At 46.7% G+C, this 23,460-nt stretch overlaps 1 protein-coding gene across 4 annotated transcripts; it reads right to left on the bottom strand.

Annotated features, from left to right (window-relative positions):
* Window positions 1-3,964: 3,964 nt before the first annotated feature.
* On the bottom strand, window positions 3,965-22,533 carry TTPAL (alpha tocopherol transfer protein like). 4 transcript variants are annotated; one of them, XM_032263752.1, is made up of 5 exons: window positions 22,426-22,533; window positions 17,647-18,106; window positions 13,278-13,471; window positions 10,490-10,600; window positions 3,965-7,934 (listed from the first exon to the last, which is right to left on the bottom strand). In XM_032263752.1, the coding sequence occupies exons 2-5, from the start codon at window positions 18,089-18,091 to the stop codon at window positions 7,656-7,658; spliced, it is 1,029 nt and encodes a 342-aa protein (XP_032119643.1). In that variant the 5' UTR covers window positions 18,092-18,106; window positions 22,426-22,533; the 3' UTR covers window positions 3,965-7,655. The 4 variants fall into 4 exon arrangements, with proteins under 4 accessions (XP_032119643.1, XP_032119642.1, XP_032119644.1 ...); XM_032263751.1 differs by having other exon boundaries at window positions 22,351-22,526; XM_032263753.1 differs by lacking the exon at window positions 22,426-22,533 and adding an exon at window positions 22,105-22,196.
* Between the last annotated feature and the right edge of the window lie 927 nt (window positions 22,534-23,460).

Genomic DNA, 23,460 nt, shown 5'->3' on the forward strand with positions numbered 1-23,460 from the left:
TCTGATAACTTTGATACTAATTTGAAGTAGCAAGCACTCTTTAAAAGTTGGGAGGCAGTGTCCCTGCTTTGCTTGGTCCTACCCTAAGAATTAGTGAAGTCTACTTGTTAGCAGGAAACCCAGTAGTTTAATGAAGACTCAAGTGAATTATACACGAGTGCTGAATTATACACAAGCATAAGTAAGCCAGCATTTTGAGTAAGGTCAGGATCATCATTTAAAGCAGGGGAGTATATTTTGAGTCATCAGATCTCAGGGTGGCATCTTGTTCCAGATGAGTACCTTGGTGTTTCATCACTATGAAAAGGCTTGTCTAGCCTTGGGGAATGCAGGTTATGACCCTGGCTTTCAGGTCAGGGACATGCTGTAGGAACTCATCAAAGGCAACAGCAGTGGCTGCCGCTTTTACCTAGTTACAGCTGGGAGAAAGCTTCTAGCTCCATGCTGGACTCCTTTACTTTCTAGGTTGGTCTTGCAAGGTACCTGGTTGGGAAGTAAAACTTTGTCTTGATAATCAGAGACAGACTGCCAAGGAGTAGCGTGGAGCTGGTTCTCCGTATAGAGGTTTTGTTTTTTTCTTTTTGGCTAGTCAAGTGAGGGATGGAGAAGGAACAAAGAAATCTGTAACTGGTTCTTTTTTTTTTTTTTTTTTTTTTTCCCAAGACAGAGTTTTGCTCTTGTCACCCAGGCTGGAGTGCAGTGGCACCATCTTGGCTCACTGCAACCTCCCAGGTTCAAGCAGTTCTCCTGCCTCAGCCTCCCAGGTAGCGGGGACTACAAGCACACACCACCATGCCCAGCTAATTTTTGTATTTTTAGTAGAAGTGGGATTTCGCCATGTTGGCCAGGCTGGTCTCGCACTCCTGGTCTCAGGTGATCCACCCACCTCAGCCTCCCAAAGTGCTGGGGTTATAGGCGTGAACCACTGCACCCGGCTGTTTTCTTTTTACACATTCAGGCCAAAGCCAGTATTCCCATAATGAGTCATGTGTTTGATCTGTGCAGATTGATAACAGATAGGTTTATGCTTGTTAATGGAAGCTGCTGTTCATCTCTACCCCTTTTGTGTTGGTCTATCCATGCTGGTACCTAGGTACCCAACTCAGTGATGTCCAAATTGCTGGTGGATGACTCAGGCTGCACCATGCCTATGTCCTCAGGTGAAGAATAGTAATAGAAACCACATAGATAGGTACGTGTACCAAGCGTTAGACAGACAGTGTTCACATGCCTGTAAGGTGGTGATTATTTCCCTCCCTCCTTCCTTTTATATGTCAGTTTGAGGCTTAGATAAGATAATGTCTTGCCTGTGGTTACTCAGTAAGAGGCGAAACAGAGAAACCCAGGGCTTGGCTTTAGAGTTCTTTTTTCAATTAGACCTCATTGTCTCTTGGCCCACATGGATATGAGAGATAAGATGTATTAGAGACACGTAGGGGTCATCTGGCCCGCTAATGACTCATCACCAACTCACCAGATCTACCATGGGCACCTAGTTTTTGTCTACTCTGGGGCCCAGAGTGCTTGCTCCTTTACCCATCACTACAAAGTAAAGTTAGTCAGCTGAAGGCAGTGACTCATGTCTTTTACTAGGTCAGCATATTCCTAGTGGCTGGCACCTACTCAGGAAAGAGCATGAGTATTTGGTTAAAAACAATTTTCCTCAGAAGAGTGGTACCCCAAAGGGTCTTATTACTCACCAGCTTTAAAGGCAATAATGTGAAACTTTGCTGCCACTGAGTGTAAGGGTGCCAAACCAGTACTGTGTAAGGAGGGGGCGGGGGGCATCAAGAAAATACTGACTCATAGCAAAGGGCCTCATGAGACTGCTGTGAGAGAAAGGGATTGCAAGTTAGCTTCATTTTTCCATACGTGAGAAGCAGACTGAACTGAAGTTCCACAGCTTCCTCGGGAAGGCTGACCTAAAGGGCTGGTTATGCTGCAATGTTAAGCACTTAACCTGTTGCATCACCAAAAGTGTACCTCCTGAGAGTGTTTCTCAACTGACTCATCAACTCACCAGAGCTACCATGGGGACCTAGTTTTGTCTCCGGTGAGGCACAGAGTGCCTGCTTCTCTATAAAAACAGAGGACACAGAAACAGCTTAGCAAGCATGGGACCAGAGTTGGTTGAGCCGTGCTCCAGTTACCCCTCCAGAGTCTGGGCTTACTTCTGGAATAAAATGTTCAGTTACAATTTGGGTTTCAGAGGTTAATAACCACTGCTTGTATTTTTAAGAAGCCAGGAAAAAAGTCAATTTCTTGCACTTTCTTACTCTCTGAAAGAGTCCTACCTTCTCTCTCTTTTCTACCTGGGGACTGGTTGTCTCCAACCATCAGAGAAAATAGTGGGCTTGTCACACTTCCTGGGATTGAATCCCATCCTTAGTATTTGGCTAGTTGTGTGTCATTGGGGAAGCTACTTTTCTGTACCTCAATTTCTCCACAGGGACAGTAACATGACTGCATTAAGGGTAGCTGAAGGTTAAATGAGATTACCACACGGGTGCCCAGCCCACATGCACATTCCGGAAATGGCTGGCTCTCATGAGAAAGATTCAAGGCCAGTCCAAGAAGTACAGCTGGGCCTCAAGAATGTAAAAATTTGCATATCACCTCTACCACTCTGTGTAACTAGCTGCATTCTCCTGTCTTCATATTGCAGCAGTCTAAATGCGCACGATCCTCAGAGGCAGCTGGGGCATCTACAGAATGCACTGTCCTATCACAGTGCCCTTCCCTCCCTCACCTGCAGGGAGCCTCTGTCTCCCCCGGCTGTGAATAATGAACCTTGGAACCTTTATCCAAACCGTCATCATCACAAAAGAATCCCACGCACATTTAACTTTTCAGGAATTTTTATTGTTTCAGACCCAGTCATGCATACTAAAATTACATATTTTCACCACTTTGACTTAGAAAATGCACTAGAAAAATAAACTTTTGGTCAAAACAAACACTGAAGTACATGAATCCACCATGTATCCCTATACTCAAAGCCAAACTGAATTTCAGTTTGAAGCAAAGACTGTGACCAGTGGCTGAAATGATGGCTCAAGCTGGTCAGAAAATTAGCTCACCTCCCACTCCCATCAGAGGCTCTTGGTCAGAGAGGTTTCAAGTATTTCACTTTTAACAGGTTCCTACCCAATATGCCAAGAAGCCGAGGCACAGCCACAAGAATCCACAGCAGCAGCATCTCACTGCCTCACTAAACCTGCTGCCCAGTGAGATGAAAAGAAAAACAGCCCAGTGAAAAGTAGGAATTTCATCACCACCATCTCCATTCATAAATCACATCGATTCTTCCCATGAAGCAAGTTCCTATAGACTCTACTGATGCTTGTTACTAGCATTTTAAGCAAACCATTTCTCCAAGTCAGGAGAGCAGAAGAATGAATGAATTTATTTCAGGGCAGCAGAATAATTTACGTATGTATGTATGTATTTGAAGTCTTGCTTTGTTGCCCAGTCTGGAGTGCAGTGGCACAATCTCGGCTTACAGCAACCTCTGCCTCCTCAGTTGAAGCGGTTCTCCTGCCTCAGCCTACCAAGCACCTGGGATTACAGGTGCACACCACCACACCCAGCTAATTTTTGTATTTTTTAGTAGAGGTGGGGTTTTGCCATAATGGCTAGCCTGGTCTCAAACTCCTGACCTCAAATGATGTGCCCCTCCCTTGGTCTTCCAAAGTTCTGGGATTATAGGCATGAGCCACCGCACCTGGCTGAGAGCAGAATAATTTAGATTTACAAAATTAACAGATCCCAATGCAGAGAGTCATTACCAGAACCGATGTCTTTCCTGAACAGTAGACATGTTTCTGTTCAGTATCTCCACACCTCTCATAGGCACAGGACAGCCACATGAATATAATTGGTTTAGCTAACATTTTACTCCCTAAATGAAAGGAGGCTAAAGGAAAACCTTAGATGCTGGCAACTTTAAAATGGTAAAACTTTTAAAAGTTGTTATAATCGCCATGGCAGTACTCTAGCTTTTGCTACCCAAATGAAAAAAAAAAAAACCCACAATTGAGCTGAGAGTCAAATAGCATTTAAAGAAATTGCCCACCCAGGGAGAATTCAGAAAGGCTCAATATAAAGGAATTCAGAGAAATGACTCTTCCTGTCATATTTCTGGAAAAATCGTGTTTTGTAAGCTGATTTATATTTTATTTCTATTTTTGAGATGGGAGTTTCACTCTTGTCGCCCAGGCTGGAGTGCAATGGTGCGACCTTGGCTCACTGCAGCCTCTGCCCCCTGGGTTCAAGTGATTCTCCTGCCTCAGCCTCCCGAGTAGCTGGGATTGCAGATGCTCACCACCACACCTGGCTAATTTTTGTATTTTTAGTATAGGCAGGGTTTCACCATGTTGGCCAGGCTGGTCTTGAACTCCTGACTTCAGGTGATCCACCCACCTCGGCCCCCCCCAAAGTGCTGGGATTACAGGCATGAGCCACTGTGCCTGGTCTTCTAACCTGACTTACAAGCTTCCTAGGATAAGTGACTCCTTGTGAAACCAAGATGAAATACGAAAGCTCTAAAGCTACTTTTGCATTGATATGTGCAGCAGCAATAGGATAAAAAAAAATGCAAGAAAAAAACTAAAAAAATAAAGCAAGCTTTGCCAAGAGCAAGTTAGAAAATCAAGACATGAAGCCAGGGTGGCAATTCTGGTTGTTTCTGTAGATTTCATCCAGTCTCTCTCCCATGAAGGCAGAATAGGATTCTAGGAAGAGGCACAACTTTCCAGAATTCCATGTTGGGATGTGGGGGAAGAAGAGGAAGAAAATTCCCATATTCTGAAACTTACAGATTGATTTGGAAGCTTTTAGGTACCAATTCATTCAGACCTAAATTTCCTAAATAACAAGACAGGTGAGGGGGAGAAAAAGGAAAAAGCTTCTAAAAACACAGAGTACAGTGTCTCTGTGGCAGTGAAGTCAACTAGATAACTGGGAATAAAGTTTAGAGTATTGCTCTCCTTTCTCACAGAATCGCTCGGGGATGTTAAACAGCTCATCCAAGGCCACGCAGTGAGGTGAAGGTGGAGCCCGGGTCTCCCAATTTACTGTCCTATTTCCTGACACCACACTACCTTGAATTTAGGGAAAAGTTAATTTCCAAGCGTTTGTGCATTGGGCCAGAACTTCTCCATGAAGGAAAATACTCCCAGCTCTTGAGGTTCATGTGTTTGTCTCACCAGTGTGCTCCCCTCTACTGAGAAATGCTCACGGTGCTCCCTTGTTGGTCATTCCCCACCCCACAGAGGCAACGTGACACAAACACCCGGGTGAAGCCACAAGGAGACCACCTTGATTTTCACCCAGGGAGGTCTTGGTTTCATAGCTTGGTTCAAGCTTCCTGAGGTGTCAAAACTATTTGAGATCTCTTTGGAGCCAAAAGAAAGCAGGCAGCTCCTGGAAGCAGATGGGTTAGGCTCCGACTTCTTCCAGAAGCTGAGTGAAACCACTCCTTCCTTGTCCAACTGGAAAAACCTAAGAAACAAGCTCTCCAAGTCTGGTCTTTGAGATAATCTCTTCTGGTCTTTGAGATAATTCTCTAGGAGAGCGTTGGCCATGCCTATGTTAAGATAAAGGCCAGGAGTGCAGTGTAGAATTTAAACCCCAGGTCTGAGTGATTCATTCCTCTTTACCTAGTTTTTTTGTTTTGTTTATCTGTCTTCCCTCTTGGGACCTAAGAAAGCCTCCACCCAATTCTCCCATCCAGGCCACTGGGTTCTGAACCCCCTCCTTCAGCCATCCCACTTGCTCTACTTGGGCCTTTTCAGCAATGCTGGTCACATCATCATCAGATGGTACTAGAAGCAGCCAGGAGTGCTTTTTGGCACTTCCAGCTCAGCCAGGACCCTAGAGGATCCAGGGTTAGTATCCATGGTGAAAAGAACTCTAGAATTGTATTAATGAGGTAAAGTAAATTAATTTCCACCAACTTCTTCAGACATGTAAAAAAGAGATAGAGATGAACAACTTAGTAGCAACAGACTGGCCTTCAAATTTCAGAGTACTGTTCTCTCCCTAACTGAGCTATCTGCCATGACTGATTAGCCTAATAAATGCACGGAGAAGGTGCAGGCACAACACATAATACTTGTCACTGTTTAACACCATGATCACATGGAATACATCTGAAAGGAAATAGGTAGAAAGCTATCATGTGAACCACCTAATTTGGTGCTTGGGCTAAGGCTAAAATCTTGACAGGGAAGTTCTAAAGTGCTGAAATGCAGAAATTCAGGCTGGCTGGTTTACCCAGACCAGAGAGGGAAACTCAAGTGGGGCTGGGAGGGCAGGGGGCCCAGAAGTGACCCAGCAATAACCTGCCCCATGTTCATTTCCAGAGACCAAAATTTAAGAATCTCAAGTAATTAACTACTATAGCCAGGTTTACAATATAGTACCAGAGTCTTAGGGATGGAAGGAATTCATGATACAAGATCCTGGTCGTTTTACCTGGCCTCACAAAAGACATCTTTTCAAAATTTAACCGTCACTATAAAAAGGAAATTGGTGTCACTGAGTCCCAGGAATACACATAATAGTTTCTTTAAAGGCAGGGCTAATTGGTGACACATCTCTCTTGCAAAGACACGTGTACCACAAAAAAAACAAAACAAAACCACAGGATCCAACCACTTGTATCTAGATAGTTACCTTTCTAGGCAGAAAATCTAACATTCAGTAACTGAACCAAATCCCAGAGGCCCAGCAGCCGAAAGGGCCCTAGCTGACATTTCATCCAGCCTCATTTTGCAGAGAAGGTTGAGGCCCACAGAGGCCCATGTGTTGTCCATAGTTGCACACTTGGGTGGGATCCAGGTCTCTGATTCCTAGACCAGAATTCTTGTAGCTACATGGGCCTGGAATCCAGTATTTTCGGTTGAGTAAAATCACTTCCTGCCAGGTCCCTGTATGATTCTGTTGAGAACCAGGGCTAAGGCTTTGTGGATTTGGGAAAACTTAAGTTTCCATTGCAAGCTTCAACCAATGAGTCCCAGAGGTGCTTTGAAGTTTCCGGCTTCCACATTTGACCACAAAGTGCTGCTTTTGTCCTGATGCTTGCATGATTCAGTTAAGATGCTTTCCAAACCCAGTGACAGCAGCTGGGGCCCGCATCTCTAGTTAAGTTTCCCGATGAGCAGCAGAGGTCTGTACTTAGGGTTTCTGTGAAAGACACAAACTCCCAGTGTCACATTTGGTCACACTGCAGGTTTGGCCAGATTATTTCACAGAAGTAGTTCTGACTGGCCAAAAAGGTTTTTCTCCTGGAAAGTGGGATCAAAGTGACTTTGGTCCTGATTTTTCTTGCTTCCAAGATGTGTAAGAACCAGATCACCACCCCCAACCAAAAAAAAACAAAACAAAACAGATAGACCCTCCAGATTAATAGTTGCAAACTGGGATCCCAAATGTTTAAGAATCAGTGGGGACATTTTCCATGTCTTCCATAGAGTAATTCAAGTAACCAAAGGCTTACCCCAAAATGGGCTCCTCCTCATATCTCACAGGCTGTTCCTCCATCTTGTAGTTTAATTATAAGGAGCAAGACTGAATCCTTGGCACCTTAAATTCTTGTGCCTCTCCAAAGAAAAAATGGAAAAGAATGAAGGATGGTGACCCTGGGGGACAGGCTAGTAGCAGGAGTACAGCTGTGACTTCACAGCTCTCAGGGAATCATCACACTGTGCATCTGAGGTCAGGCCCTCAGGCGGCAGCACCTGGCCCAGGATGCTGTCACAGGCAGGGACAGGTTGGCAGAACTCTTTCACAAAGTCGTCTTCTGAAGCCAGCAGCACTGCATTCCAGGTGGCAGTGTCTAGCTCCCCAGCCGTGCCCCCGTACTCCCTGGGGAGAATGCTTCTTGGAAGGCTTGTGTGGAGAGAGTTCAAGTCAGACCCATGGAGGAAGAACTAAAGGGAAATGAAATGAAAACACGTATGTTTTTAGGTTAATCAGGAATGCAGAAATCTCCTTCGTGGCAGGTGCCCAAATAAATGTCTGTTGAATGAAGGAAGGAAAGGTTAATGGCAACCCTACCCTTCCTTTTTCAGCCCAGAAGGCCTGGAGTATCCTTAATTCTCTTTTCCTTATACCATATGCCCTATTAGCTGGACCTTCAGAATGTATCCAGGGTCCAACCACCTCACCACCACACTAATGGCAGCATGTCGCATCGCTTCTACCCTGGATTCCTACAGTGGCCGCCTACCTGGTCACCCTGCCCCCACTCTTGTCCCTCTGCAATCTAAGTTCTTTTCAATGAAAGTCAGTTCACGGTTGTTCCTCTGTGTACAGCCTTCCAGCACTCCCACCTCACAGACTCAGGGGCCCCTCACAATCTTGCCTTGTTACTTCTCTGAGTCCTCCTCTGACCACTTGCCCCTCCAGTTTTGACCCAGCTGCGCCAGCCTAGCTGCTCTCCCAGCATGCCAGGCAGGCTCCCACAGCAGGGTCGTGCCCTTGCTGGCCTCCCAGATACCTAGATGGCTCACTCCCTCACCTCTCAAGTCTTTGCTCAAATGTCTGCTTCTCAAGGCCGGCACCTCTAACCACTCAGTTGAATGCTGCAACCTTTCCCACCTCACACACGCTATCCTTTTCCCCGCTTTATTTTTCTCTGCAGCACTTATCACATTCTAATACTTGATAACATAACTCACTGTGGCTTTCTTTAGAATAAAAGCTTCCTAGGGGCAGGGATTTTGGTCTGTTTTGTTCATCTAGAACATGCTTGCACACAGAGTTGATCAATAGATATTTCTGAATGAATGAACCTATGAAGGAACAAAGGAAGAACATTGTGGGCCCCAAACGGGCATTTCACAGGTGTCAAAGACTTGTCCACAGGCTGCTTTGGTAAAAGTTCCAAACAGAATCTTTAGGGACCCACATGGGTTCACAGATAGGCAGGGAAGCCACTGAATTAGTGGTCTGCAAATCTAGCTGTGCATCAGAATCTCCTAAGGGGATTTTAAAGCACAGAACCCTGAGCTGATGAATCAAATCTTCAGGGAAACAGCCTAGGAATCTGGAGCTGGATTTCAAGTTCCCTCCCTTATAACTTTGAGATTTTCTATCTATATATGTTACTTCTTTGAAAAAGCAAGGGCCCAGCATGGTGGCTCACGCCTGTAATCCCAGGACTTTGGGAGGCCAAGGCTGGTGGATCACCTGAGGTCAGGAATTTGAGACCAACCCGGCCAACACGGTGAAACCCTTTCTATTAAAAACACAAAAATTAGCCAGGTGTGGTGGTGGGCACCTGTAATCCCATCTACTTGGGAGGCTGAGGCAGGAGAATCACTTGAACCTGTGGGGCAGAGGTTGCAGTGAGCTGAGATCTTACCACTGTACTCCAGCCTGGGCAACAGAGCAAGACTCTTTCAAAAAAAAAAAAAGAAAAAAGAAAAAGCAAGTAAAATTCAGGGCCATCTTTGGAATGATCGTCCTAGGCTCAGTAAGGAGAAAAATACCATCCATCCCATTTCAATCACTGGTGCTGGAAAAGGGAAGAGAGAGGTGGCTCTTCTGGGTCAGAAAGGAAGACTCAAAGTGCCATTCATCCCTTCTTAAATAAGAGGTAAGCTAAAAACTCACCTAGCTCATAAACCTTGAATTGCTCCACAAACTACACAGCGGGACAACATGTTAGGCAAATGGGAAGGCTTAGGCAGCATTTTTTAAGCCCCACAGTGCTAATGACTGTAACTTTAAAAAAAAAATTATTTTAGAGACAGTGTTCTGCTGTTACCCAGGCTGGAACACACTGGCAAGACCATAGCCCACCACAGCCTTGAACTCCTGAGCTTGAGCAATCCTCCCACCTCAGTCTTCTGAGTAGCAGAGACTACACATGTGCCATCACACGCACCTAATTTTTTTTTTTAGTTGAGACAGAGTCTCACTATTGCCCAGGCTGGAGTACAGTGGCATGATCTTGGCGCACTGCAATCACTGCCTCCCAGATTCAAGTGCTCGCGTGCCTCAGCCTCCCAAGTAGCTGCAATTACAGGCATGTGCCACCACACCTGGCTATTTTTTTTTGTATTTTTAGTAGATTCAGGGTTTCACCATGTTGGCCAGACTGGTCTCAAACTCCTGACCTCAAGTGATCGGCCCACCTCAGCCTCCCAAAGTGCTAGGATTACAGGCGTGAGCCACCATGCCCAGGCACACCCACTTAATTAAAAAAAATTTTTTTAGAGCTGGGGTCTTGCTACACTGCTGAGGTTGGGAGGATCTTATGATAAAAATCCTGGCTGTGCTCACTCTACTGGCAAATATTACATTCTTACTAATTTCATCTTCCATCTTCCCCTCACAAAAAGGGACTGTTCATTTATTTTATCTGTAACTACTTTCCAAATCAGTGGTCTCAGGGCAAAAATAAACAAGTTCCAGATGTCACAAATAAATCAATGGAGGGAGGAAAGAAAAATCTCAAGTCAATAGGATCATCACTTACTCTGTTTGCTATTTTCTCCTTCAGAAATGGTTTTATGATGGCAAAAATGCCTTTAAATATTCGAGGTTCATTCACAACATGGACTGCTTTTATCCGAATGGGGAAACCATCCTGTGTGGGAAAGGCAAAGGGGTTTAGAACATCTGCAGAGTCTTTCCACACCTTCCTCCCCCCAGTTAAATCTTCATTTTCAGCTCCAATATGTAAGTCTGATCTGATCCTCATGGCCGCCTCAACGACAGTCCACATGGGGCCTAAATAGGCAGACAGACCTCAGGGAAAGTCTTCCCTGGGACCCAAAACTGGGTAAGAAGAGAGGCAAACAGACGCTGGGTGTGGTGACTCACACCTGTAATCCCAGCACTTTGGGAGGCTGAGGCAGGCGGATCACTTGAGGTTAGGAGTTTGAGACCAGGCTGGCCAACATGGTGAAACCCCATCTCTACTAAAAATACAAAAATTAGCTGGGCATGGTGGCATACATGTGTAATCCCAGCTACTTGGGAGGCTGAGGCTGGAAAATTGCTTGAACCCAAGAGGTGGAGGTTGCAGTGAGCCAAGATCATGCCACTGCACTCCAGCCTGGGTGACAGAGTGAGACTCTGTCTCCAAAAAAAAAAAAAGAAAGAAAGAAAAAAGAAAATGAAGAGAGGCAAACATATGAAGAGCTGTTGCTCTTATAGCAGAAAACAGTCTGAATCTGTAGGCACGGATCTGGCAGATATTAGACCTAGATCAGTGTTGCCAAAGTATATTTCTCAGGATATTGAGGTTATACAAAACAGGGCTCCACAGCAGGCAAATGAGTTTGAGAAACACAGTCCACTAAGCACAACCAAGTGGGTTTCCTTAACTGTAGTCCTGTTCAGAGCCTTTAACATGTAAATTCTTTTTTTTTTTTTTAGATGGAGTTTCACACTTGTTACCCAGGCTGGAGTGCAATGGCGCGATCTCGGCTTACCGCAACCTCCGCCTCCTGGGTTCAGGCAATTCTCCTACCTCAGCCTCCTGAGTAGCTGGGATTACAGGCACGTGCCACCTTGCCCAGCTAATTTTTGTGTTTTTAGTAGAGACGGGGTTTCACCATGTTGACCAGGATGGTCTTGATCTCTTGACCTCGTGATCCACCCGCCTTGGCCTCCCAAAGTGCTGGGATTACAGGCGTGAGCCACCGCGCCCAGCCAACATGTAAATTCTTACAATGAAATTTACAAGAAAGGGACAGGCTATACCACATTTCCCAAACTTATTTAATTTTTTCCCTTTGCTAGATGATAGACACTGATCCACACTCTTAATCCTGACACTTGAAACTACGTAGTGTTCTGCAGGAAGCATCAAAAGGAGTGCCAGCGATGGAAAACCAGGGTCGGCTCAAAGTCAGAATTCAAATTTATGATAATGTCCAAATGTGCACGGATTTCTTTTTGAGATGGAGTCTGGCTCTGTCACCCAGGCTGGAATGCAGATCTTGGCTCCCTGCAACCTTCACCTCCCAGGTTCAAGCAATTCTCCTGCCTTAGCCTCTCAAGTAGCTGGGATTACAGGTACCCGCCACCACGACCAACTAATTTTTGTAACTTTAGTAGAGATGGGGTTTCACAGTGTTGGCCAGCCTGGTCTCAAACTCCTAACCCCATGATCCGCCCACCTCTGCCTCCCAAAGTGCTGGGATTAGAAGCATGAGCCACCGTGCCTGGCCATATGCACTGATTTCTTTAAATAATAAACCTGGTGCACCACAGGGACTGAAACATTTGTGGAATCCAGCGAGAAGACCTACTATATCATTAGTGCCCCATAGTTCATAAAAGACAACACCCCACATGGCAGGTCAGAATGAACAAGTAATCAAAACCTGTCACAGGTGTGACAGGCTATATTTTCTCTAGGTCTCAGTTTCCCCATCTATCAAAAAGGAAAAATAGTTCTTGCCTTGCCTATCTCAGAGGATTCGTTGAAGGACTGAATGGAGCCTGATGGCTGTAAAAGCACTGTGCAAGCCGTTAAACGTGGTGCAGATAAGTAGGCAACCCACAGACCCCAGTGACTCATGTTCTGAAACACAGAACATGAGGTACGAAGCATCTGACCAAAATACAGCCCAACAGATCACCACATCCCCCAGATCCACAGAGGGCATGAGGGGCTCCAGCATCTTGGGCAGAAGCTTCATTTCTTAGGGTTTTTTTTTTTTTTTTTTAGGGGGAGTTTTTCAGTTTTCACCCAGGCTGGAGTGCAATGGCACGATCTCATCTCATTGCAACCTCTGCCTCCTGGGTTCAAGTGATTCTCCTGCCTCACCCTCCCAAGTAGCTGGGATTACAGGTGCCTGCCATCATGCCCAGCTAATTTTTGTATTTTTGGTAGAGACGGGGTTTCACCATGTTGGTCAGGCTGGTCTCGAACTCCTGACCTCAAGTGATCCACCCACCTTGGTCTCCCAAAGTGTTGGGATTATAGGCATGAGGCACCACACCCAGCCAGTTTTGTTTGTTAGGAGAATTTTTCCTCTGCCTTCCAGACCAAAAAAAGGCAAAAAGCAGTTCCCTAGTTTTTTGGACTCTTGCCTTAACAATGAAGTACCTACTCCAGAGGGTACTTGAGAGCCTGATAAGAACAAGTGGTAAATAAGACTTTTAAATTTCTTCCCATAATGCTTTTGTGTTTTTCAGATTGCAGGTGTGGGATGTGCGGTTTGTGTATCATGTGAGACCCACTGTAAACGGACAGGCCCTGGGGAAAGCCAAAGCCACCACGAAACAGGCAGGACAGACAGGGATCTTACCTGGAGAATGCCAATCACCTTTTTGGCTATAAAAGGGCCAAAGTGAGATGCTTTTGATAAACTCACTCCTTTGTAGTCTGCAAGAATTACAATTCCATTCACTTGGGTTTCTTCCGACTGAATGAGTTTTTCTAAGGTCAAGTATATGGCTCGGATGTTTTCGGTAATTGGATAGTTGCTTGGTATCCATCTGTCTAAGGTCGTAAGAGATTGACAGTATGTTACAGAAATTAATATAAATAAGTGATCACACAAAGGTTTCTCTCCTTTCTAACACTGTTGTTTCAAAATGGAAAAGAAAGATGTTCTAGTAGCCGTGTCTCTCTTTAGGTTAGCAAATGGAACAATAAGCAGCAGCTGATTTCTTAACTCCAAACAGCAGCACATTTTGCAATGCAAATACAATGGAGTGTTGAGGTTAAAAGCATGAGCTCTGGCTGGGCACAGTGGCTCATGCCTGTAATCCCAGTACTTTGGAAGACCGAGGTGGGAGGATCGCTGAAGCCCAGGAATTCAAAACCAGCCCAGGCAACATGGCAAAACCCCATCTCTACAAAATATACAAACGTTAGCCAGGTGTGCTAGGGTGTGTCTGTAGTCCCAGACTTGGGAGGCTGAGGTGGGAGGATCACATGAGGCTGCAGTGACCATGATCATGCCACTGTATTCCAGCTTGGGTGACAGGGTGAGACCCTGGCTCAAAAAAAAAAAGTATGCTCTCTGAAGTAAAAAGTATTCTCTCTGAAGTAAAAAGCGTGCATTCTGGGCCAGGCACAGTGGGTCACACCTGTAATTTCAGCACTTTGGAAGGCCAAGGCAGGCGGATAACAAGGTCAAGAGATCAAGACCAGCCTGGCCAACATGGTGAAACCCGTCTCTACTAAAAATACAAAAATTAGCTAGGTGTGGTGGTGCACACCTGTAGTTCCAGCTACTCCAGAGGCTGAGGTTGGAGAATCACTTGAACTCGGGAGGCGGAGGTTGCAGTGAGCTGAGATTGCGCCACTGTATTCCAGCCTGGTGACAGAGTGAGACTCATTTCAAAAAAAAAAAAAAAGTATGCATTCTGAAGTCAGACACACCTTAGGTCTGAATGTTACTAGCTGTGTAACTGTGGGTAAGTTACTTCAATACCTCACTCTGAGCCCTCATCTCCTCATAAGTAGAATAGGGTGATAACACCTGCCTTCATGGACATCTGTGCTTTATGCCGTCATGTATTTCCCCTTATCTTCATAGCACCAACCTGATTTTCCTTAGGGAATTACCTCCTCCCACTCTAGCCATGCAGTTTGGATAGAACTGACTTGACTCCTGACTTCAGAGGGGAGTGAGTGACTAGGGACTGATTGGCCAATCTGACAGCACATCCTTTTCGCCACGGTGTGTGATCCAAGCCAGGTCAAGCAGAGTTGAGGAGACTCAATTCTAGGACTCTGGCCCTTGGGAAAGAGATCTCTTTCCTCTTGTAGTTTTGAGGCTGTGAGTCCAAGATTCACAGGCCCCAGGAGGCAAAAGAGCTGGCCTGGGAATGAAGACCCTGTTGAGGACAGCAGCAGTGGAGATAGCTTTCCAGTGCCAGAGTTTGGGCCCCTGAATCCAGCTTCACCTGGATTTCAGTTATCTGAGCAACTGTGTTTTTTGCTTGTTTCAGCCAATGTGAGTTGGCTTTCGGTCACTTGCCACTCAAAGACTGAGTCTTGGTCAGATGTAGTGGCTCACGCCTGTAATCTCAACTCTTTGGGAGGCCAAGGCGGGTGGATCATTTGAGGTCAGGAGTTAAAGACCAAGCCTGGTCAACATGGTGAAACCCTGTCTCTACTGAAAATACAAAAATTAGCTGGGAATGGTGGTGCATGCCTGTGGTCTCAGCTACTTGGGAGGCTGAGGCAGGAGAATCACTTGAACTCAGGAGGCAGAGGTTGCAGTGAGCCGAGATCGTAACACTGCACTCCAACCTGGGCAACAGAAGGAGACTCTGTCTCAAAAAAATAAACAAAAAAACTGAGTCTTGACTCATATACAACCTTGAGGGGAGTACTAGGAGGATGAAGCATAGTGTTATGTTCCTTCATAAAACTCCTCTAAGGTGGATACTTCTTTAACACGCTCCATGTATTTAATGATTCTTTCCTCTCTTTGGGGAAGAAAAAATGAAAATGCCCTTTTTTACTGTTAACCACTATTCTCAAGAAAATCACAGCAAAAATCTGTGTGCCTCTTTCTTAAAAGATAAAACTTCACCACTGGGAGCAGTGGCTCACACCTGTAATCCCAGCACTTTGGGAGGCCGAGTAGGGCAGATCACAAGGTCAGGAGATTGAGACCATCCTAGATAACATGGTGAAACCCCGTCTACTAAAAATACAAAAATATTAGATGGGCATGGTGGCATACCCCTGTAGTCCCAGCTACCTGAGAGGCTGAGGCAGAAGACTCACTTGAACCCGGGAGGCGGAGGTTGCACTGAGCTGAGATTGCAGCATTGTACTCTAGCCTGGCGACAGAGCAAGACTTTGTCTCAAAAAAAAGGATAAAACTTCACATTTGCCAACAATGAAATATGTGATATGCGCAAAATTCTTATGAAAGATCTTTGTCCCCAAATTGTGCCAGCTTGCTGTTTAACATTGCTGCCAATTAAACCTGCCTCTGTTTAACTGGATATTATTCCTTTCAATCACGTCTTAAAAGAGCTTTCACAAAGGCAAAGCTGATACCCAATTGAAAACAAATGTTTCTGTGCATACCTCCTCCTAAAAGGCTGGGTTGGTGGGAAGGGGTCCAGATCTGTTCCAGACATATGGGGAAAATATTCACTCAGGAGCAAAGTGTTGAAACCATGCAAGCAAAGGTGCAATCAGTGTTGCAATATCTGACTGTTGTAACATTCTTAGGAGTCCAGTAAAGAGAAGCCGAAAAACCTGCTGACTGGTTTCTAGGTCTCCTGATGCCCTAAAATCTGCACTGCATTGCTTATTTTAAAATAAACACCTCTAATTTTGGCAAGTACCTACAATAGCAGGTAAGCCATTAACAGCGGTCTTGGTACATACACAGTAAAGTCTGAAGAGAATGGTTTAGCCTCTAAACAGAGTTTGGGGAATGACTAAAGGCAGAGGAAAGTGCACGGAGGTGTCAACTCCCCATCAAACTTCCCTTCAAGAGGGCATTTACATGCATGAGCAAAAGAGGGCTACCAGTGTGTTCTCATTCGCTGGCTTACTTGGGGAGAACACTGCGTCTTACTTTCCATTTTCTCTCAGCTCTGGTCTGAGGGAAGCTAGGAGTGGAGTAGAACATTCCAAAGTTCATAATGCTTTTGGTGTCATGGAAGAGAACAGGCCTAAGAATCAGAAATTTCGAGTTCAGGCAGCCCCTGGTCACTGTGTTGAAATGCTCTTTGGGGAGCATTTCTTTTTTTTTTTTTTTTAATTTTTTGTAGAGACAGGGTCTCACCATGTTGCACAGGCTGGTCTCAAACTCCTGGCCTCAAGCAGTCCTTCTTCCTTGCCCTCCCCAAGTGCTGGGATTACAGGTATGAGCCACTGCGCCTGGCTGGGGAGTAGTTCTAAGTGCTCTTTTAGTGGCATAGAGCCCCCATTCATAAACTACCATGACAAAGAAATGTAAGGTGTCCTGATTACTGCCATGAAGCGCTAAGATCAAAAAACAAATTCAAAGTGAATCCTGTCAGTGGCTTAACAAAACAGAGAAAAGGAAGCAAAGGTTGGAGGCGGCACCTTTCCAGGTGTCTGCCCAGGCCACACCCTTGCACTGATACCTGTACCGTAAACTACCCACAAAGAGGACTCAGGGAGGGCCCTGACAGCCATGCTTGTATCCTGCGGCCAGGGGCAGGCTCCTCAGCCCCACCAGATGCTCCCCACTAGAAATCTGGAATCTGAATTGAGGCACTTAATTGGGTGGCCAGGCAAACCTGAGAGCTGAGGGGGTGCCAGATTTAACTACATGCACCGGAGTAGGACAGCCATACACAGAAAAAAGTGTGAAGAAGATGTGCAAAAGGCAGAAACGTGGCTGAAGGACACACAGCCCATCAGGCAGAGACAGGGAGAATGGCTGTCTTGGCTCCTGGTGGCATTCTGGTTCTTGGTTCTAGGCCCTAGTAAGAGCTGCCACACCTTCAGCTCTCTTCTGGTGCTGGGATATACTCCTGTCTCCTTAGACTAAATCCTTCCTTTTTTCTGAAGTTGGTTTGAGTAGGTTTTTGTCATCTGCTATCCAAAGAGCCTTGACTATGACAAAGGAGGGGTAAAAAAGGGACTCAGAAAGGAGGACAGGGTGCTGAATGGACACACTGCAGAAAGACTGGACGCGCACGCCCCACAGCAGTCTAGGGAGATACCTGGGCGGATGCAGACGACATGGCAGCCCCTGGGGTCTGTGTGGGGCAGCACGGTGAGGAACCCGGAAGCAAGGACATCTTTTAAGGCTGATGGCTTCAAGTTATTGAAGACTTCGGGCCAGCTTCTCCTGCAGCTGTGGTAGTTGACGAGGAGCTGCAGGGCCCGGTCATAATCAAACTTGCGGGCCCGGAGGAAGCGCAGCAGGAAGGCGTCGTCGAGGGACGTGCTCAGGTTCGGGTACTCCTTCCGCACCATGTCACGGAGGGCCTGCACATCTCGAAGTCTCCATTCCGGCTTTTCCTGCAGCTCTTCCCGGGCTTTGGTGACCAGTTCTTCTGTCAGTGAGCACACGTAGCCTGGAGGCTCTGGTGGTGGCGGCAGCTCATTTTCAGAGAGTGAGGCCACAGAAGGGCTGGTTCTCAGAGAGTCACTTTCTTCTGACATTAGCTACCAGGGTCCCTGCCAACACAGAAGCCCTAAGCCACGTTAACAAGACTTGGCAGTGCTTATTCCAAATCCCAGGGCAGCACAGTGCAGGGGACAGGAACACTTCCTGTAAAAGCCGAGTAACCTCAGAGCAGTGTTTCTCAACTGGGGGCAATGAACTGGATCTAAGCCATACACACAAGTCTGACCCCAGGCCGGCTGCATCCCCAGGGAGGTAGCCAGCAGCTCTAGCAGACTATACACTTCCTAATGAACACCAGGGCCTTACTTATAAATGTATGAATAGGTGCTCGACCTTATCCGTCATTAAATAAATGTAAATTAAAACAACTCTGAGGCCAGGTGAGGTGGCTCATGCCTGTAATCCCAGCACTTTGGGAGGTCGAGCAGGTGGATCACCTGAGGTAAGAGTTTGAGACCAGCCTGGCCAACATGGTGAAACCCCATCTCCTAAAAACACAAAATTTAGCTGGGCATGGTGGCACATGCCTGTAATCCCAGTTACTCAGGAGGCTGAGGCAGGAGAACCACTTGAACCAGGGAGGCGGAGCTTGCAGTGAGCCGAGATCACGCTACTGCACTCCAGCCAGAGCGAGAGTTGGTCTCAACAAAAAAAAAACAAAAACCAACTGTGAGAATCAGATTGGCAAAAATAAAAAAAATTTGCTCTGATATGCTTGCTGCTGCTGGGAGTAAAAATTGACATAGCCTCTTTGGAGGGAAGCTGTCAATATCTTCAGAATGTAAATCTACATGCCCTTTGGTCAACAATTCCATTTCTAAGACATATACTTGTATATATGTGCAAAATATGTACATGGCCTTCACAAGTATTGATTATAATGATAAAAGATCAGAAACACCTTAACTGTCCATGATGGGGGGACTGGTTAAGTAATATTACCATATGAATGGGGAACTAGTCAGTCATGAAAAGGAATTAGGCAGATCTTTATGAATTGACATGTTAAAAAAGCAAGTTGTAGAATAGTATACAGAAAATAGTCATGTTTTTAATGTATACACATATATACACTTGTGAATGCACAGAAAATTTCTGGAAGGGTATAAGAAACTTACCAATGGTAACTTCTAGGGTACATAACCGTACAAGTAAACATTTAAGATGAGAAAGGGGATTTTTACTTTACTGTTTGAATTGTTTACCATGTACCCATGTAACTTATGATGGGAATATGTGCCCATCAGATTTCCTGCTGGGAAAACATAATTGATAAAGGGCCCCAGTGGCTGTCCCTCTAGATCCACTCTCCAGGGGAAGCCAAACTTCCCACAGCCCTCTGTGGCCTCACTGCTCGTAGCCAATGATTGAGTGAGACATGGGACTTCTCTAACAGGCAGCTTTGGCTTGAGGGCCTGGCCAAACCTTTGTTGGGACTGCCCTGCAGGCAGAGACTTGCTGCCCAAACCTCTTTCATGGGAGCTGATTTGCATCACTGTCACTGGCTCTTCCTGACTTCTCCCGCTCCCTTCCCCGGTGCTGCTCTTCACAGGGGTTGCCTCTAAATTTCTAGCATGTCTAATCTCATTCTAGTGTCTGCTTCTTAGAGGATCTGAATTCATGCACCTTTTTTTTTGTTGTTGTTGAGATGGAGCCTTGCTGTCACCCAGGCAGGAGTCAGTGGCACAATCTCAGCTCACTGCAACCTCCACCTCCTGGGTGCCAGTGAGCTTCCTGCCTCTGGCCTCAGTCTCCTGATTAGCTGGGATTACAGGCATGCATCACCATGCCCAGCTAATTTTTTTATATTTTTAGTAGAGATGGGGTTTCACCATATTGGCCAGGCTGGTCTCGAACTCCTGACCTTGTGATCCGCCCACCTGGGCCTCCCAAAGTGTTGGGATTACAGGCATGAGCCACTGTGCCTGGACTTTTTTTTTTTTTTTTTAAAGATGGAGTCTTGCTCTTGTCACCCAGGCTGGAGTGCAATGGCGTGATTTCAGCCCACTGCAACCTACGTCTCCTGGATTCAAGTGATTCTCCTGCCTCAGCCTCCCAAGTAGCTGGGATTACAGGTGTCCACTGCCACGCCCAGCTAATTTTTTTGAATTTTTAGTAGAGATGGGGTTTCACCATGTTGGCTAGGCTGGTCTCAAACTCCTAACCTCAGGTGATCCCCTGCCTTAGCCTCCCAAAGTGCTGGGATTACAGGCATGAACCACCATGCCCAGATATACTTTTTTTGTTTTTTAAGAGAGATATAGGGTCTTGCTCTTGTCACCCAGGCTTAAGTGCAGTGGCACAATCATAGCTCTCCGCAACCTCGAACTCCTAGGTTCAAGCAAACCTCCTGCCCCAGCCTCCCAGGTAGCTGGGACTGTAGGCACACACCAACATGCCTGGCTAATTTTTATATTTTTTTCTCAGGCTGAGCATGGTGGCTCACACTTGCAATCCCAACACTTTAGGAGGCTGAGGCAGGTGGATCACCTGAGGTCAGGAGTTCAAGACCAGCCTGGCCAACATGGCAAAACCCTGTCTCTACTAAAAATACAAAATATTAGCCAGGCATGGTGGCGCACACCTGTAGTGCCAGCTACTTGGGAAGCTGAAGCAGGAGAATCACTTGAAACCAGGAAGCAGAAGTTGCAGTGAGCCAAGATTATGTCGCTGCACTCCAGCATGGGCGACAGAGTGAGACTCCATCTCAAATAAATAAAAATATATTTTAAAAGGACCACTCTGCTGTCTTGAGAATGGACTCTAAGGGGGTGAGGACCAAAGCAAAGAGGCCATTTAGAGGTTGTAATAAGCCAGGTGAGAGATGCTGGTGGCCTGGAGCAGGTAGCCTTTGCTGACCCCCAGGCCAAGTGAGGCACCTCCCCTACACTTCTCCACTCTGTTGCAATTGTCTGTTGGCAATTTGTGAGCAACATCGAAGTATGTCTTCTTCATTATCTTAAATCCCGCATCTAACGTGGTGTTAGACACATAGTCTGCACTCCATAAATATTTATTGAATGACTTTAGTCTGCTTGGCAGAGGTATGCTAAGTGAAAAATGGAACAACTATGGCTTTGTTTCTATGGAAGTCACCAAGAGATGCCTGCAATCCCAATCTAGTGTCTAACTGAGACAAACTAGTGTTCACAAGGTATAGGCCTCACCTCCAGCCTCATTTCCCACCTCACCCCACCCTGATGCACATTAAATGCCAGTCAAAACAAGCTGATGACCCATCATCCTTGGAACACCTCGTGCACTTCTGATACACTCTACCTGAAATTTTCTCTTGTTCCTAATGAGACGGCTCAAATTGCCTTCAAGACCCAGCTGCCATGTTACCTCCTCTGTGAATCCTTCCCAAACTACCTGAGGGTGATTACCTCCAGTTTTCCTATTTCTTTTTTAGAAATTACAGTCCAATGGCATGGGCGTTTACATAAAACCAGGCTCAATTTCACCACCCATTCATTTATCCAATAATTACTGATCACCTACCATATATGTCAGGCACTGTGCTCACAGGCACTGGGAACGTACATGCAAACAATCTAATTCCTTGCCTTATGAAGCTTACATCACAGTGGAATGAAGATAATGCATACTTGGGCATTTTACCATATATCAGCATTGCTAAGCCCTTTATGCATTTCCTCATTTAATTTTCACAGTATTTGGTGAGAGCGCTATTACTGTTACCATTTTAAAAAGGAGGACATGGAGTACTGCCTCTTAGAATGTAAGTTCCACGAGGGCAGAGTGCTTGTCTGCCACGTCCGCTGCCACCCCCAGTGCCTGACACATGGCAGTGACCTGTACACACCAGCGGGGGATACAGGTTAAGCAATGCGCCAAGGGGGCGCCCGGTGAGGCAGAGCAAGGATGCGTCTAGCCCCACCCTGGGCTCCTCATCTCTACCCTCCACCTGGGGCTTCCTGTTGACTCTCCAGGGCCTCAGCAGCGCCGAGCGCCCAGCAGGGCTCAGTCACAGGCTGATGAATGAGCTGACAGGCGGACATATGAGTGAGATGCAGACACCACTTACGGGTGAAGCCGGGGATCTCCCCCCACCTGGAGCCCATGCTTTCCGGAGCATCATTTTCCTCTCCACCCCTTCCTCTCTATAAGCAGAGGTCACACCCCTTCCTCTCATTAAGCAGAGGTCAGGAGGCCATCTCTCTTGGAGCCCCCCCACATCTCGTGGACAACCTTCCGAGGCCCCCACTTCCGGCTGTCACCCCCTCCCCAGGTGTCCCCATTTCCTGGGGTCTCTCGCGCCTCTGGTACCCACTTCCGGTTATCCTTCCCTCCCAGGGGTCCCTTTCCACGGCCCCCAGGGCACACAGACGGGCTCGCGGGCACTCACCGGCCCGGCTACGGGCGGAGCGCGGGTCAATCGGCGGCGGGAGCCTCGTCCGGCAGCGCGCGCAGAAACGACCCGCACTCCCAGCCCGGCCGGCCCGGCCCCTCGCGCCGGAAGTGACGTGCCAGGGCGTGGGAGGTGGGGCTCCGCCTAGGAGCGCGCATGTGCGACACCTCCCAGTAACGCCGGCGTTCTATCCCCACCTAGCGGCCGGGACTCAGCGCTGCGGACCCGGAGTGGCTGGGAGGAGCTGGGGCGCCAGCCACTTGTCAAACCCGGCTTATAGATGGGGAAACTGGAACTCAGAGAAGGAAGGAAGGAAGCTGCCATTTTCCAAGAACATGCTAACATGTACCTGTTGTTTCACATCCATGATCTCATTAACTCTTCATGTTTACGCAATTCCCTTATTTCACGAAAGGGAAACTGGCAATCAAGGTGGTAAAGGGCCTCAAACCCAGATCTCAGGATTAGCATTCTAGACTTCCCTCTATTACGGCTGCTATCAGGACTGTATGCTCCAAAAAGGGAGATTCCAAACCAGGAGACGTCTGTCTGTCGTTAACTGAGTAACCTGGAGCAAGTCCTCATTCCTCCTTGGGTCTCTGTTTCCTCGACTGAAACCTGATTCTTGCTCTGGAGCCTGATTCAATAATTACTTTTTTCCTGCTTTGGGCTCATGAAGTTCCCTCCAGACAAAGACATGACTAACTCCTACCCCAGTCCATCAAGATCCCCCCGCAAGGATTTTGTGAACTGCAGCTTTTAGACAAATTTCCTAGGTCCCTCTGAGGCAGAGTAGACACTAAGCCATTTCTAGAGAGAAATTCTGGTGATCCAGGAGAGCTCTGAGCCCCAAGAGACGACCTTAAACAGTCTTTTCGTTTCTCTACCCCAGGGGCGGGAGGAGTCCCAAGAAGATGGGAAACGATCCATGAGGGCCATAAGAACATGGCAGTTTCTGCCAGATGCTAGATTGAGGGGCTGGGGGTGGTAGTGTGGAGGGGACCTGGGAATCATGAGTTTTGACTCCTGCTC

Source organism: Sapajus apella, unplaced genomic scaffold (genome assembly GCF_009761245.1).
Source record: "Sapajus apella isolate SASKATOON/1434 unplaced genomic scaffold, GSC_monkey_1.0 scaffold137, whole genome shotgun sequence".
Classification (NCBI taxonomy): domain Eukaryota; kingdom Metazoa; phylum Chordata; class Mammalia; order Primates; family Cebidae; genus Sapajus; species Sapajus apella.

Bases quoted from the DNA above. Each gene is read 5' to 3' on its own strand.
- TTPAL (XM_032263752.1), bottom strand. From the start codon at position 18,091: ATGTCAGAAGAAAGTGACTCTCTGAGAACCAGCCCTTCTGTGGCCTCA. The intron at 13,472-17,646 runs GTATCTCCCTAG...TTACGACCTTAG, and splicing joins TGTCGTCTGCATCCGCCCAG to ACAGATGGATACCAAGCAAC. The intron at 10,601-13,277 runs GTAAGATCCCTG...TTTCCCACACAG, and splicing joins AGGTGATTGGCATTCTCCAG to GATGGTTTCCCCATTCGGAT.